General features: G+C 42.9%; 1 protein-coding gene across 1 annotated transcript; it reads right to left on the minus strand.

Annotated features, from left to right (window-relative positions):
* Positions 1–367: 367 nt before the first annotated feature.
* On the minus strand, positions 368–12,981 carry ELSPBP1 (epididymal sperm binding protein 1). Its single transcript, XM_021681213.1, has 5 exons — positions 12,912–12,981; positions 7,463–7,600; positions 3,553–3,699; positions 2,345–2,503; positions 368–525 (listed from the first exon to the last, which is right to left on the minus strand). The coding sequence occupies exons 1-5, from the start codon at positions 12,979–12,981 to the stop codon at positions 368–370; spliced, it is 672 nt and encodes a 223-aa protein (XP_021536888.1).
* Positions 12,982–13,253: the final 272 nt, after the last annotated feature.

Raw genomic sequence — 13,253 nt, forward strand, 5'->3', positions numbered from 1 at the left:
GAGCAGAAGTGACCCCCACCTTTTCCTCCTCTGGCTATTCAGTGATGCGGGTAGCAGATCAACAACCTGGTGCCATGTCCTCTGGGGACCAGAGAAATCCTGGTGGTCTCCTCTCAAGCTCATCTTTTCTTCTTACGTTCCAGTTCGAGAAATTCCATTTTCTTATCTTGCACACCCAAGACCTCCTGGACCTAAAACTTGGCAAGATGCCTTTCTGGGTCTGAAAGAGTTCGCCCACCTCCTTCTAATTTGGGAAGCTGTCCTAGTCTCCCCCCACCCCCACTTCACCTCATCTCTGGGACGTGGAGCCCACCCCGCTGGAAGGACACAGCATTGCCCCGGGTATGTTACGCATCTCACCTTTGCATCAGCAATACACCCAGGTGTGGTCCCGGTCATAGTTGTAAGAGGTTGCGCACCACGTAAGGTTCTGCTTTGTGCCTTTGTCAGTACAGTTAAAATAATTCTTGTTTTTATAGTTGAATGGGAAGTGGCAGGGAAAGCCAGGAACCAAGGAAGAAATTCCTAGGGAGAAGTAGGGGATAAGACAGTGGTTACCCCTGTGCCTTTACAGTATGGTGAAGGCTTAGGCTTCAGAGCCCACCCTAAAATCAAAATTGGGTCCACAATGCCTGTGGGTGTGTTGTTTGGCCACTGCTCAGAGGTGCCCATTAGTGGAGATAAATGCTGACCTAATCCTAAATATCATAGAGATTTTCTTCCCTGGGAAGCTTGTTGCGTTTAGCTCAATGGGGTGTGGAATGGGGAACAAGGGCAGAGTGAAAGCACAAGGGTTCCTGGCAGTGGGAGAGAGAAGGACAACGTCATGTCACCAGGGGAACCAGGGAGTGGAGTGGGAAGCATGGAGAGGACATATTACAGGGGCTCCTCTTTACTCACACATCCTCAATGTGTGAATTCGCCGCTTGCTAAAATTTATTTGGAACCCAAATCAATACTGGTGGGGCTTCTGCGGCCATGTGTGGACACACAGCACCCATGTTCCTAGCTGAAGCCCAGCAAGGCTGCACCCTGCCTTCTCCATGCAACTCTCGTGCTGTAGACAAGTGTTTAAAATGCCCAAGTGCAGTGCTGAAGAGCTGTCCATAGTCCTGAAGTGCAGGCGCTCTGGGATGTGCTTTCTGGGAAAATAGTATAATATATTTACAGGGAAATGTTCTATTTTCCTTCCTTGAGGGCTTCTGCCCTGATCATCCACCAAATCTACGTTTGTTCTCCTTTTTAAGCAAAATTATCCAAAACACGCAATGGCACCAAAAGATGGCCACATGACCTTTTCATGTCCTCCTAGAGCATTGTCTAAACAATCCCTAAGGGTCACCTGATTCTCTAGCTCAGTGTCAGCAAACTTTTTCTAGAAAGGGCCAGATGGTAGGTGTTTTCAGCTTCATGCCTCATACAGTCTTTATATATGGGCCCTAAAATATGAATTTCATATAATTTTTGTCTGTCACAAAATATGATCATTCTTCGGAATTTTTTCAACAATATAAAAATGTAAAAACAATTCTTAGGCTAGGGGCCAAAAGAAACATTGGTCCAGATGTGGCCCATAGGCAGGATGGGGTTCACAGACCCCTGCTCTAGGGAAATAGAACTTTGTCTGACTTACTACCTGCTGTTGATTGGAGGCCCCAACTCTGGAACTTGTAGAAGACTGATACATCGTGATGATTTTTGTTCAACAGAGATACCAATAATTTCTGTCTGGTAGACAAGATAACCACAAAGATTTGATTGCCCTTTAGATGTTAATGGATTTTGTGGCTAACTTAACAATCTTGCTTGCGCTCAATATTCTTCTCTTCACTGACTTCATGTATTTCTTATAATGTCCCCTGAATTGGCTTACCTATCCTTCTAGTTCCCCTATTAATAGATTTGTTTCTTTAAGTAGGCTCCATGCCCAGCGTGAAGCCCAGTGCAGGGCTTGATCTCATGACCCTAAGATCAAGACCTGAGATGAGATCAAGGGTTTGACACTTAACCAAATGAGCCACCCAGGCACCCCAGATTTTTTTTAAACCTTAACATGTGCTTACTCTGTTTGTACAAATGAGTATTTGGTGTTTCACATTTCGAAAATCTTATACTGACCTCTTTCTCTTGGATCTTAAGCAGCCCATATTTTGCCCATCACACAGTCGCATTATTTATGCCCTTTGCTCATCAGATCCATGAGGAGGAGACCCTGCATTACTCATCACCATATGCCCACATCCCAGCACGGTGTCTGGCACACAGTAGGGCTGGAGTAGATGTTTGCTGAGTAAATGAATGAAGGAATCCACCCGTGTCCACCCAGTCCCCTTCCCCGGATTACTAGTGTCAGCACAAAGGCTCCACTTTCCATCCTCATCCATGTTCTCGGTGGTTGGGCACCAGAACTTGTTGCTTTCATCTTCAAGGCACTCAAAGATTGTGCTATTTCTGTAGATGGAGGGGAAGATGCAGGGCTTGCTGAAAGAATTTCCCCCATACTCTGAAAATAATCATGGAAAGGTCACAGGGACAAGAAGAGACAATGAAAAGAGCTTCCATTTATCACACATGAACTAGGCACCATGTTTTATCTCATGAAAGGCAACATAACATTGAACGTGCCCAGTCAAGTTCCCGGTGATGTTATTATGTCCACTTTGCATACAACTGAGAACCCAAACTGTCAATGACCACACAGTTACTGTCTACCTGAACAAAGGCTTTTGTGTTCCACAGGCTTCATCAACAGAGTTATTGTGAGATTTAAGGATAAGTTTGGTAGGGTTAAGGACACAAGTGATGGATAGCTAGGGCAAAAATAAAATTAAGGTTTTATATGGGATTAGGATTTTTTGAGTGCCAAGGGAAGAACATAATTAAGATTTTATACAGGAATAAGTGTGCTCATGGATAGGTGCCTCACGTGAATCTTCATCTCTATGGAGGCAACACTACTTAGTGAGAAAGCACGTGCATCAGAGCCATATGGACTTGAATTCAAATCCTAACTCCGACATCACCTAGGAGTGTGACTTTGGGCAGGACTTAATTTTACTGTGACCATTTATTGAATAGGGAAAAAAATAGCATCTCATAGAGCTTCCGTGGAAAGATTCAATGGGAGGTTATATATAGAGGTCCTGGATCAGAGTCTAATACAGAGAGGGCTCTAGAATGAATGGAGGTCATTAAGAAGTGAAGAGGTTATTAAGATGAAATGTTAAGGAAGGGTCCAGCACTTGGTGAATCCGCTTATTGACAATTCTGGCAACAGAAATACTTGAAAACCAATATCAGGACTACAACCCATGGTTCTGGTTCTTAGGACAACTGGATTTTCCATGCTGACAATGGGGACTCGGGGGAACCTGGTCTCAGGACATTCCTGTCTCCTGTGGTTGTCCTAATGTATTTTCCAAGAAGACCCTTGATTCCTAGAAGTATTACTCCCATTGCTCTGCTCTCCCCTGTGCCATCGTCTCCTCAGTAGGATCATTGCTATCTCCCTTCCTTCCCACCAAACACCCCATCCCTGCTCTAGTGCCTCACCATTGGTTTCACAGTATTTCCACTGCTGCTTCTCATCAAAGCTGGAGGTGACGGAACACCACAGCCTTCCAAGGAAGCTGCCCTCCATGATGCAGCTGTTATGGGACCTTCCTCGATAGACGAAGGGGAAGATGCATCGTGGGTAATCTGTACAGAAAGGAGCCCGTGAGTGGTTTGACTTTCTCCAGCCATTCATGGGACAGTCATTTAATCATCCATCCATCCATCCATCCATTAGCCACCAAAGTACAGGACAAGCTTCAAGTCTGGAAGAGATTTTATTCATTCATCTCATCAAGCATTTCATAAAGAAAGCCTTTTCCTGTACTTTCAACCTCAAAGCTTCCCCAACAGAGTTCCCAATCTCAAGCATGGTGCCCCCACATACTGCACAAACAACATACTTCACTGTGTCTTAAAAACGAATCTCTTAGAATCAGCAGAAGACATATAGGAATCAAATCAAGACAAAGAATTTTGATGGTTTATGACCAACAGATGAAGTCAAGACCTTGACATACAAAAGAATGTTGCCATTCCAAAAAAAAGGTCAAATATCAGAGAAGTCAAATACAATAAAATTATCATCTAGGTGTTGGTGCCTTATTGCAACTTCCATAGATAGATTGAATTTTCCACCACAAATGTAGTACTACAAATATAGTTTTGGACATTATGTTTGTAGTGGGTGGATTTACTCACACTGAGTGAGGGAGTCAGGGTCATTTGGAAATGATGGAGGGGTTTTCATAGACGAAGGGATGAAGGAAGTCTTCCTTGAGCAGGTGGCATTTGAGAAGAGGTTCCCCCAATGTGGAGAAGCCAGCCATGCAAAAATTGGGGGGAATTGAGGTTCAGGCAGAGGGAATGAAAGTGTGAAGAGTTCAAAGACAGGAAGGAGTTCAGAATATTCAAGAAGCATGACAATTAGTATAGCTGGATCTCAGCAGGCAAGGAAGGGAGTGGAAGAAGATGAGGATAGAAAGGGCAATGTCATGTAGAGCTTTGCAGACCAAGGTTAGAGGTCTCCTCCTCCTCTCCCCTCCCCTTCTCCTCCTCCTCCTTCTTCTTCTTCCTATTGAGTTGTAGGAGTTCTCTTGGATATTTCAGATATTAACCCCATATCAGATACATGATTTGCAAATATTTTCTCCCATTCCATGGTTGATTCTTCATTTTACTGATGGTTTCTTTTGCTATACAGAAGCTTTGTAGTTTGATGTAGTCCCACTTGTTTATTTTTGCTTTTGTTGCCTTTGATTTTGGTGTCAAATCCAAAAAACCATTGCCAAAACTGATGTCTCACAGCTTACTCCCACGTTTTCTTATAGGAGTTCTGTGGTTTCACATCTTATGTTCAAGTCTTCAATCATTTTGAGTTGACTTTTGTGTATGGTGTAAGATAGGGGTCCAGTTTCATTCTTTTGCATGTGGTTGTACAGTTTTCCCAACACCACTTAATGGAGAGATTGTCCTTTCCCCATTACATATTCTTGGCTCCTTTGTCATAAATTAATTGACCATATATGCCTTAGTTTATTTCTGGACTCTCAATTCTGTTCCATTGATCCATGTGTCTGTTTTTATGCCTCTACCATATTGTTTTTATTACTATAGTTTTGTAATATAGTCTGAAATCAGAAGTGTGGTATCTCCTGCTTTGTTTTTCTTTCTCAGTATTGCATTGGCTATCCGGGGGTCAGGATATTCTTCTAAGTGTGCAGGTGAGCCAGAGGGACACGAGCAGGGAAGTAGCATTGCCTGACTTCACATTCCAAAAAAGATTCTTTGACTGAAGTGTGGAGAATCAGTTGGAGGGAGGTGAGGGGGATTTGGGGAGACCAGTTAGCAAATTTTGGCAGGCAGAGTTGATGGTGATTTGGAGAAGGATGGAAGCAGAGGAAGCAGGTTCTTCCCAGAAGCTGAAGCTAGGATCTATTTTGAAGGCAAAATTAAGTCTAGTTGGTGGGTTACATGCAGGGTGGGAAGGAAAGAATTAGGGATGACTCTGTTTTTCTGATTTACACAGTGGTGGCACCTTGTCCTTATTTTATTTTATTTTTTTTAAAAGATTTTATTTATTTATTTATTTGAGAGAGCGAGAATGAGAGAGAGAGAGAGCACATGAGGGGGGAAGGGTCAGAGGGAGAAGCAGACTCCCTGCTGAGCAGGGAGCCCAACGCGGGACTCGATCCCGGGACTCCAGGATCATGACCTGAGCTGAAGGCAGTCGCTTAACCAACTGAGCCACCCAGGCACCCGGCACCTTGTCCTTATTGAGGGAGCATGCAAATGAGCAGAGAAGCCTCTGCACAATAGCATATGTCTAAGTGATATGAGTATCGTAAGCTAGCATTGTTAGGGATTGACATGGACACCTGTTTCTGATATCGCTATTCCACTCATGAGAAGAAGCGTCCTGTGTCCTGTGAGGCATTACTTGGAAATAGCAATGGAAAACCACTTCTCCACCGCCGTAAGGGGAAGACGTCAGGGTAAGGGTAAGGCTAAGATGCTAAAGCTATTCACAAGTAGTATGATACCCGCCAGTATGGGTCCAAAGAGCAGTATTTGGTTCAGGAGCCAGAGCTGAGGGAGGAGATGCAAAAAGCATACCTTCATCTATTCAGGAGCCCTCGGTGATATGGCTGAAAGAGGTTTAATCAAATGCAGGTTGTTGACTCTCTAGGCCATAACTGTGTCTAGTATATGCACTTTGGGCAGAGTTTTGTCCCCTTTTGTATATCTTATGCATGTTCGGGGGCCTCTTTTCCAGAATTAAAAAAAACACTCTAATTTTCAGATTCAGTTTCAACCAGTTGATCCTGATTTACATTGTTTGAACGGGAGCGATATTTTCAATCAGAGATAATATTGCTTCCAGGTTTGGTTTGTTTTTTTTTCAGTGTAATGGGGCTTCTTTGTAGTCATTGTTAGCTCTTACAATCAAAGAGATTCTGCTTGGAGGTACAAGCGTCTGGCCACTTTTTAATATCTTTTAGGTTAGTTATGATCATGCGTGCTTAATTATTTTATTATCAATTTGCTTCATTTTACTTCTATACTGCAGTTATGGAATTATGTTGATTTATTTTGAAATTATGAATTTAGAATAGGTAATGTTCTTTATAAATTTTATTTCAGGATAGTAAAAGGGATGTTATATTTATTATCAAAGGGAGAATTTGATCTAACGGAGTCAAGAACAGTGGTAAGAGGGAAAAGTAAGTCCTAAATATTCAGAAGCCGGTTAGTAGTAGGAACAATTAAAATGTCCAACAATAAGGTATTGGTTAAAACAAAATGCCTTTTGTGCACAAAAGATAGAAATCATACAATTGCAAAAATGTCTTGGACTTTGAGAAAAAAGTAAACAGAGTCTCTCAAATCCCTTCTCTGTTATACTGTTTCTGTTTTTCTTTATCAATTTAGAAAATCAAGAAAGAGACAAAAAATATGGTGGTTCAGAGAACACCATTTTCAAAACTACCGTTGTTAACATTATTATCCATTACTAGCATTCAGTGTTTAGCCTCCTGCAGCATTTCTATGCACACACACATATATCATAACTCGTCTTCAAAAATATGATCATATTGGGGCGCCTGGGTGGCTCAGTCAGTTAAGTGGCTGCCTTCAGCTCAGGTCATGATCCCGGGGTCCTGGGATCGAGCCCCGCATCGGGCTCCCTGCTCCGCGGGAAGCCTGCTTCTCCCTCTCCCACTCCCCCTGCTTGTGTTCCCCCTCTCGCCGAGTCTCTCTCTGTCAGAGAAATAAATAAAATATTTTAAAAACCACAAGTATGATTTTAAAAACCAAAAATATGATCATATTATACAAATCCACACATTTTCTTTTGTGACCCATCATTTGAGGAGGCCTGCTGAGGGGACAGCATGGTGCCACTCACTGTCCGCCATGCAGTACTTCCACTGTCCATCATAAATGGCTCTGGTTGCACACCAAGGGGAGAGGCTATTGGTTTTGATGCAAGAAAAGTAAGAAGACCCCTTGTAGGTGAAGGGAAAGACACATGAATCTTTTTGATCTGGAAGACAGAGAGACAAAACGAAGGGGCTTCGTCACAATGAATGAGCCAAGGATGAGTCTTGGTTTGGTTCTCATGGCGGGGGCGGGGGGGTCTGAAGGCGACACGTGGAGTCTTAGCATCCAGCTTTCTCGTGACGTACAAGGGCATGTCCAGTTTATTTTGAGACCAAGAGTACAGGGAAGGAGTCTCATAAACCATGAAAGCAACAAGGATAAAGTTTTCTTAGACCATCAGAGCACCGTCAACGTCACAGAAAACACATTTGGTAAAGGTCATGAGATCACAGTAGGTAATGAAAGGACACACATTAAATAATTCTGAAAAGCAATTGCATTTTGCAATGCTCTTTTCAATCTTTCTGATGACACAAAAAAGAAAGCTTCATTTTAATGCTAGTATTTCTCTACCATGTCTCTAATTCTTAATAATCTCCCTTTTTAACAACAACAACAAAAAGAGGGCAGGACTCAGGCTCAAAGCCTTATTGGGACAATAGCATCTAGTAGAATGTAATAATAGGATTTTGTTTTCATAGTATTTATTTTTGTTTGCAATTTCTATTTATGGCAAGTAGTAGCATTTTTACAGATTACAGAGCTGATGTTAACTATTCTTTAAAATAAGGGTGTTAAAGTGAAGAAGAGATCACATCTAAAGAAGAAGGTCGAGCAAATGATATTGCTGGTGATGTGCAGATGTGGCAAATACTGAGGGGGTGGTACTCGGATGAGTGAAGTTGGAGAAATGCAACTCTTGGCCTTTGCATTCCTCAGTGTGAGGGCAGGGACTTTGTCTTGACACAGTGTATCCTCGGAAACTAGAATAGTGACTTGCTCATAGTAGATGCTTAGGAAAGAACTGACAGAATGAAGATAATAAGTTCAGAAAATGCCACATGAAAAAAGATAAATGGGTTTCTTTAATGAAGGACTCATCAAAAGGGTCAATATGCAAATGAGAATTGAATTAGCAAGAGGAGTATGGAGTATATTGAATTGTCCTTTTCCTCCCATTCCTTGAGAGCTTTGGAGACTAATGGTCCCTGAAACACATCTTAAGAAATTCTATTCTAGCCCAAATTCTTCATGGAGAAGGAAGTGAAGACCCATGTAAGATAAGGAATCATTTCAACTTAATGCCTTTTTTTTTTTTTTTTTTGAGCAGAACTAGAATGAGAACTAGAATTTTATATCTAATGGTCCAGGATCATAGCTTTTCTCTTTGCCTTCATCCTGTCATTTCCTCCTTCCTTCGCTTTCTCCCTCCTTCAAAGATATAATGAAGGCTTACTATGACTAAGACATTCTGATAGGTTATTTATGTGCTTACACACACAGATGTGTGTGTGTGTGTGCGTGCGTGCGCGTGCATGCTCATGTTCCAAACATGGTGAGGCAAAGCTTCCATGGACTCACTAAAACCTATCTTCTTTTCCTTTCTGGGCTCCTAGCTTGAACCCATTTTTTGGCCTCTCTTATAGTTAGGTGGGGCCGCATGACTCAGTTACAACCCATGGAATGTGGGTGGAAATCATGTTCTCCATTTCCTTGCTCAGAGAAGTCCCAAGCAAACCTCCATGCTCCTTTCTTCCTCTGCCAGCTGGATATAGAGCTGTAGTTCTCGAGGAGAAGGGGACATTAGACAATGTTTGGAGAAATATTGGTTGTTACAACTGGGAGAAGGGGGAGCTGGTGGCTGTGCTCCTGGGATCTACTGGGCAGAGGCTGGGGATGTTGCTAAACATTTTACCATGCACAGGTTCCAGAACAAAACCATCTGGCCCCAAATGTCAATAGTGCTCAGGTTGAGAAACTCAGATAAAGAGGACCCTGCAGAGAACATTGAGGCTCTAGGGGATGGAGGAGCCATGATACGGAAGGGTTCTGCATCTCTGAATCACAACAAAAAGGCTTCCCACCAAACATCCACATTGAAGTGCTAGATGAGTTTGACGTGAACTCTACCGAGTTCAGCCACTGACATTTGGGGATAGTTAGTCTGTTACCAATACAGATGAATAAGACATCCTCTCTATCCTCAACCTTGTACCCCCATCTCTTCTAGATCAGATTCCTACCCTGTATAATCTGACCTAAGCCACCATAAGGGTGAATGAAGGATGTACTGGGAGAGGGTGGAAAAGGCAGACCTCCAGCTTTGAGTTTCACCAATGGGTTGGTGCAAGTAGGGGCCCTTAAGTCACATTGCGTGGTCCACCTCTGAGTCTCAGAACTTTCTGGTCTTGGTTTTATAAAGCTGAAACCAGTTAATATCTGGAAAGTGCTTAGAAGAGTACCTAGAACATGACTGCTACTCAACAAATGTTAGCAATCATCACCATCACCGTCATCATCGTCATCAATGATTCTCAGTCATGGACACCACCGGTATGTACAATGCTGGGAGGGCAGGCAGATGCCCCCTTGACACAGGATTAAGATTATTCTTGGGAGTTGTTAGTAAGAACCAACACATAATAGATACTATTAGCCATCTGCAAAGTAATCCAGCAGATGGTCTAATCTTCTTAACTGGGTTAAAATCCTCCATAATCTGGGCCCTGCTGACCTCTCTGTTCTCACTGCCTGATTAACATTTCCTCGACCTTCCTCCATGCTCTTTCTTGTCTTTGGCGTTTGGCTCATGCCCTTCATCCTGCTCTTTTCTTTCTTCCTAGCCTTACTCCCCATTACTCAACCATACAACCTGATTCAGTCTGGATCAATACTCTTCTGCACTCTTATAATACTCTGAGTCAACCTCTATAAATGTACTTACCAAATATTTAAAGAATATAGTTATCTGTTTACATGTCTATCACTCCTGTTTGCTGTGAGCTCTCTGATTATAGAGCATGAGTTTTATTTATTGCTGTGTTCTGGCCCATTGCATGGTGCCTGGCATTTAGGAATCACTCAATAAATGTGTATCAAATAAATTAGCCTATAAATATGTGCAGAGGAGACTTAGGGATGCCAAGTTTTGCCACAGGAATGTGGGTGTGGTCTCAGGAAGGTATGACTAGAATGAGACAAGAACTGAAAAAGCTGGTATTGTTCCCTGACTGAATAAACTGTGGGTTCTTAGCATTTTGGGGACTCATCAGTTCTTTTGAGAAGCCAGACCCTCTCTCAGGGAAAATGCTCATACCTCCCTATGGCAGAGACTGTTGTGTGTTCAAAACCAGCTTCATCTTCCTCCTAAATGCACTGCTAAAAAACACATTTCCCAGACTCCCTTGCAGCTAAGCATCCTGTGAGTTCTGGCCAGTGGAAGTGGGAGAAAATGACAGCTATCACTTCCTGGCCAAAAAAAACTCTCATCCAAGATCATCAGACTTTTGATCGTTGTCTATCAGCTCCAAGCAAAGAATCCACAGAACACCCTAAAGCCCTAGGGGATGGTGGAACCCCACAGTGGAAGGTGCATGGACCCCTGCTGACCAGACGCACCCTCATTGGACTTTATAGGAAGGAGAAATAAAATGCTTTGCGTTAAGCTGCTATAATTTGGAGTTTGTCTGTTTCAATATCTATTCTCACTACCCTGATAAATACACACCCTTTTTTATACCAATCTGGGGTTTCATGGACTCTAGTGCTTGCCCGGTGACCTCATATTAGGAATCTCTGGAATATAGAATGTGATCATTGAAAAAGGACTTCGTGGAATCCAAGGGCATGAAAACAGGAGTGTTTCTTGAGGGACTCCTGGGTGGCTCAACCTCTGCCTTCAGCTCAGGTCATGATCCCAGGGTCCTGGGATTGAGTCCCACATCAGGTTCCCTGCTCAGTGGGAACCTGCTTCTCCCTCTGCCCCTCCCCCTCCTTATGCTCTCTCTCTCTCTTTCTCTCTTTCTGACTAATAAATAAATAAAATCTTTTTAAAAAAGAGTGTTTCTTGAGCCTATCCAAGGGAGAGGGCTCATCAGACAGAAAAGGATTTTAATTGTAGGGAATTGTTTCACCCTAGCTTGAGTGAACTATATATAATCAGGGTCTCTCTTTGTTCTGCTTCTGTGCTTACCATACGATCTTTGGGTGGTTGATTTAGATTCCTAGATATATTAAGAGTGTAGCCTCACACCCACTAGAATGGCTACTTTTTTTTTTTTAGCAGAAAACAACAAGTGTTGGCAAGGATGTGGAGAAATTAGAACCTTATGCACTGTTGATGGGAATGTAAAATGGTGTAGCTGCTTTGGAAAATAGTATGGCATTTCCTCAAAAAATTAAACATAGAATTACCATATGACCCAGGAATTCCCCTTCTGGGTATATCCCCAAAAGAATTGAAAGTGGGTTCTCAAAGAAGTATTTGTAACACCCAATGGTTAGAGCAGTGTTATTCACAATAGCCAAAATGTAGAAACCATCCAAGTCCATCAGTGGATGGATGGATAAACAAAAGGTGGTATGTACATGTGTGTATCACACACACAGTGGAATATCATTCGGCCCTAAAGGGAAAGGGAATTCTGACAGCTGCTACAACATGGATGAATCTTGAGGACATTATGCAAAGTGACATAAGCCAATCACAAAAAGACAAGTACTGTTTGATTCCACTTTCATGAGGCATCAGAGCAGTCAAATTCATGGAGAAAGAAAGTAGAAGGGTGGTTGCCGGGGCTGAAGGGAGGGGGAGGTGCAAGTTGTTTAATGGGTACAGAGTTTTAGTTTTGCAGGCTGAAAAGAGTGCTGGCTATTGGTTGTACAACAATGTGAATGTACTTCTATGGAACTGTGCACTTCAAAATGGTAAATATTGTAAATTTTATGTTTTGAGCATTTTACCACAATTTAAGAAAGAGAGTGGAGGGTCTAAGTTGGAGTCTGAAGACTCAATCCATTGGAATTATAGAGCGCCCCCCTTTTTTTTAGAGAGAGAGAGAGAATGAACACGCAAGTGGTGGGGGAGGGGCAAGGGAGAGGGAGAGAATCTCAAGCAGGCTCCACTCCCAGCTCAGAGCCCAACGTGAGGCTCAATCTCACAGACCTGAGCCAAAATCCAGAGTCAGAGGCATCACCAACTGAGCCGCCCAGGTGCCCCTAGAGCCCCCCTTTTAATTCACATATCTGCACTTCCCTTCCATGTGCTGAGCATCATGAAAGGTGCTTGTGTCCATTACAGCAACCACCCACTTATCCAGGGTCTCGCTTTTCTTGTTTTCAGTTATCTGCGGTCAAGGCGGTCCAGAAGCAGATGATTCTCTATCTCCTCCTTACCTGAATCCAGGAATCCTTGCTTTGACCCATTCACTCTTTCTAATTTCCAAATCCCCCCCATCATTTTCCAGTATACTCACTTCCACTTGTCTCATGGGAGTAGAGGAGGAAGGTTATCCATCCCAGCATGTAACTGGACCATGCGTTCATCTCAACAGGCCTCTTCTTTCTGGACTGAAGAAAGACAAAAAATTTATTTATTTATTTATTTATTTATTAAGATTTTATTTATGTATTTGACAGAGGAGACACAGCGAGAGAGGGAACACAAGCAGGGGGAGTGGGAGAGGGAGAAGCAGGTTTCCCGCTGGGCAGGGAGCCCGATGCGGGGCTCGATCCCAGGACCCTGGGACCATGACCTGAGCAGAAGGCAGACGCTTAACGACTGAGCCACCCACGTGCCCCCCCCAAATTTTTTTTTT

This window comes from Neomonachus schauinslandi, chromosome 16 (genome assembly GCF_002201575.2).
Source record: "Neomonachus schauinslandi chromosome 16, ASM220157v2, whole genome shotgun sequence".
NCBI classification, from domain to species: Eukaryota; Metazoa; Chordata; class Mammalia; order Carnivora; family Phocidae; genus Neomonachus; species Neomonachus schauinslandi.

What these genes read in the sequence shown, in the direction of transcription:
- ELSPBP1 (XM_021681213.1), bottom strand. Translation starts at nt 12,981, where the DNA reads ATGAACGCATGGTCCAGTTACATGCTGGGATGGATAACCTTCCTCCTC. An exon ending in GAAGTACTGCATGGCGGACA is followed by an intron (nt 3,700 to 7,462) that starts GTGAGTGGCACC and finishes CTTTCTGTACAG; the next exon opens with ATTACCCACGATGCATCTTC. An exon ending in GAAATACTGTGAAACCAATG is followed by an intron (nt 2,504 to 3,552) that starts GTGAGGCACTAG and finishes GATTATTTTCAG; the next exon opens with AGTATGGGGGAAATTCTTTC.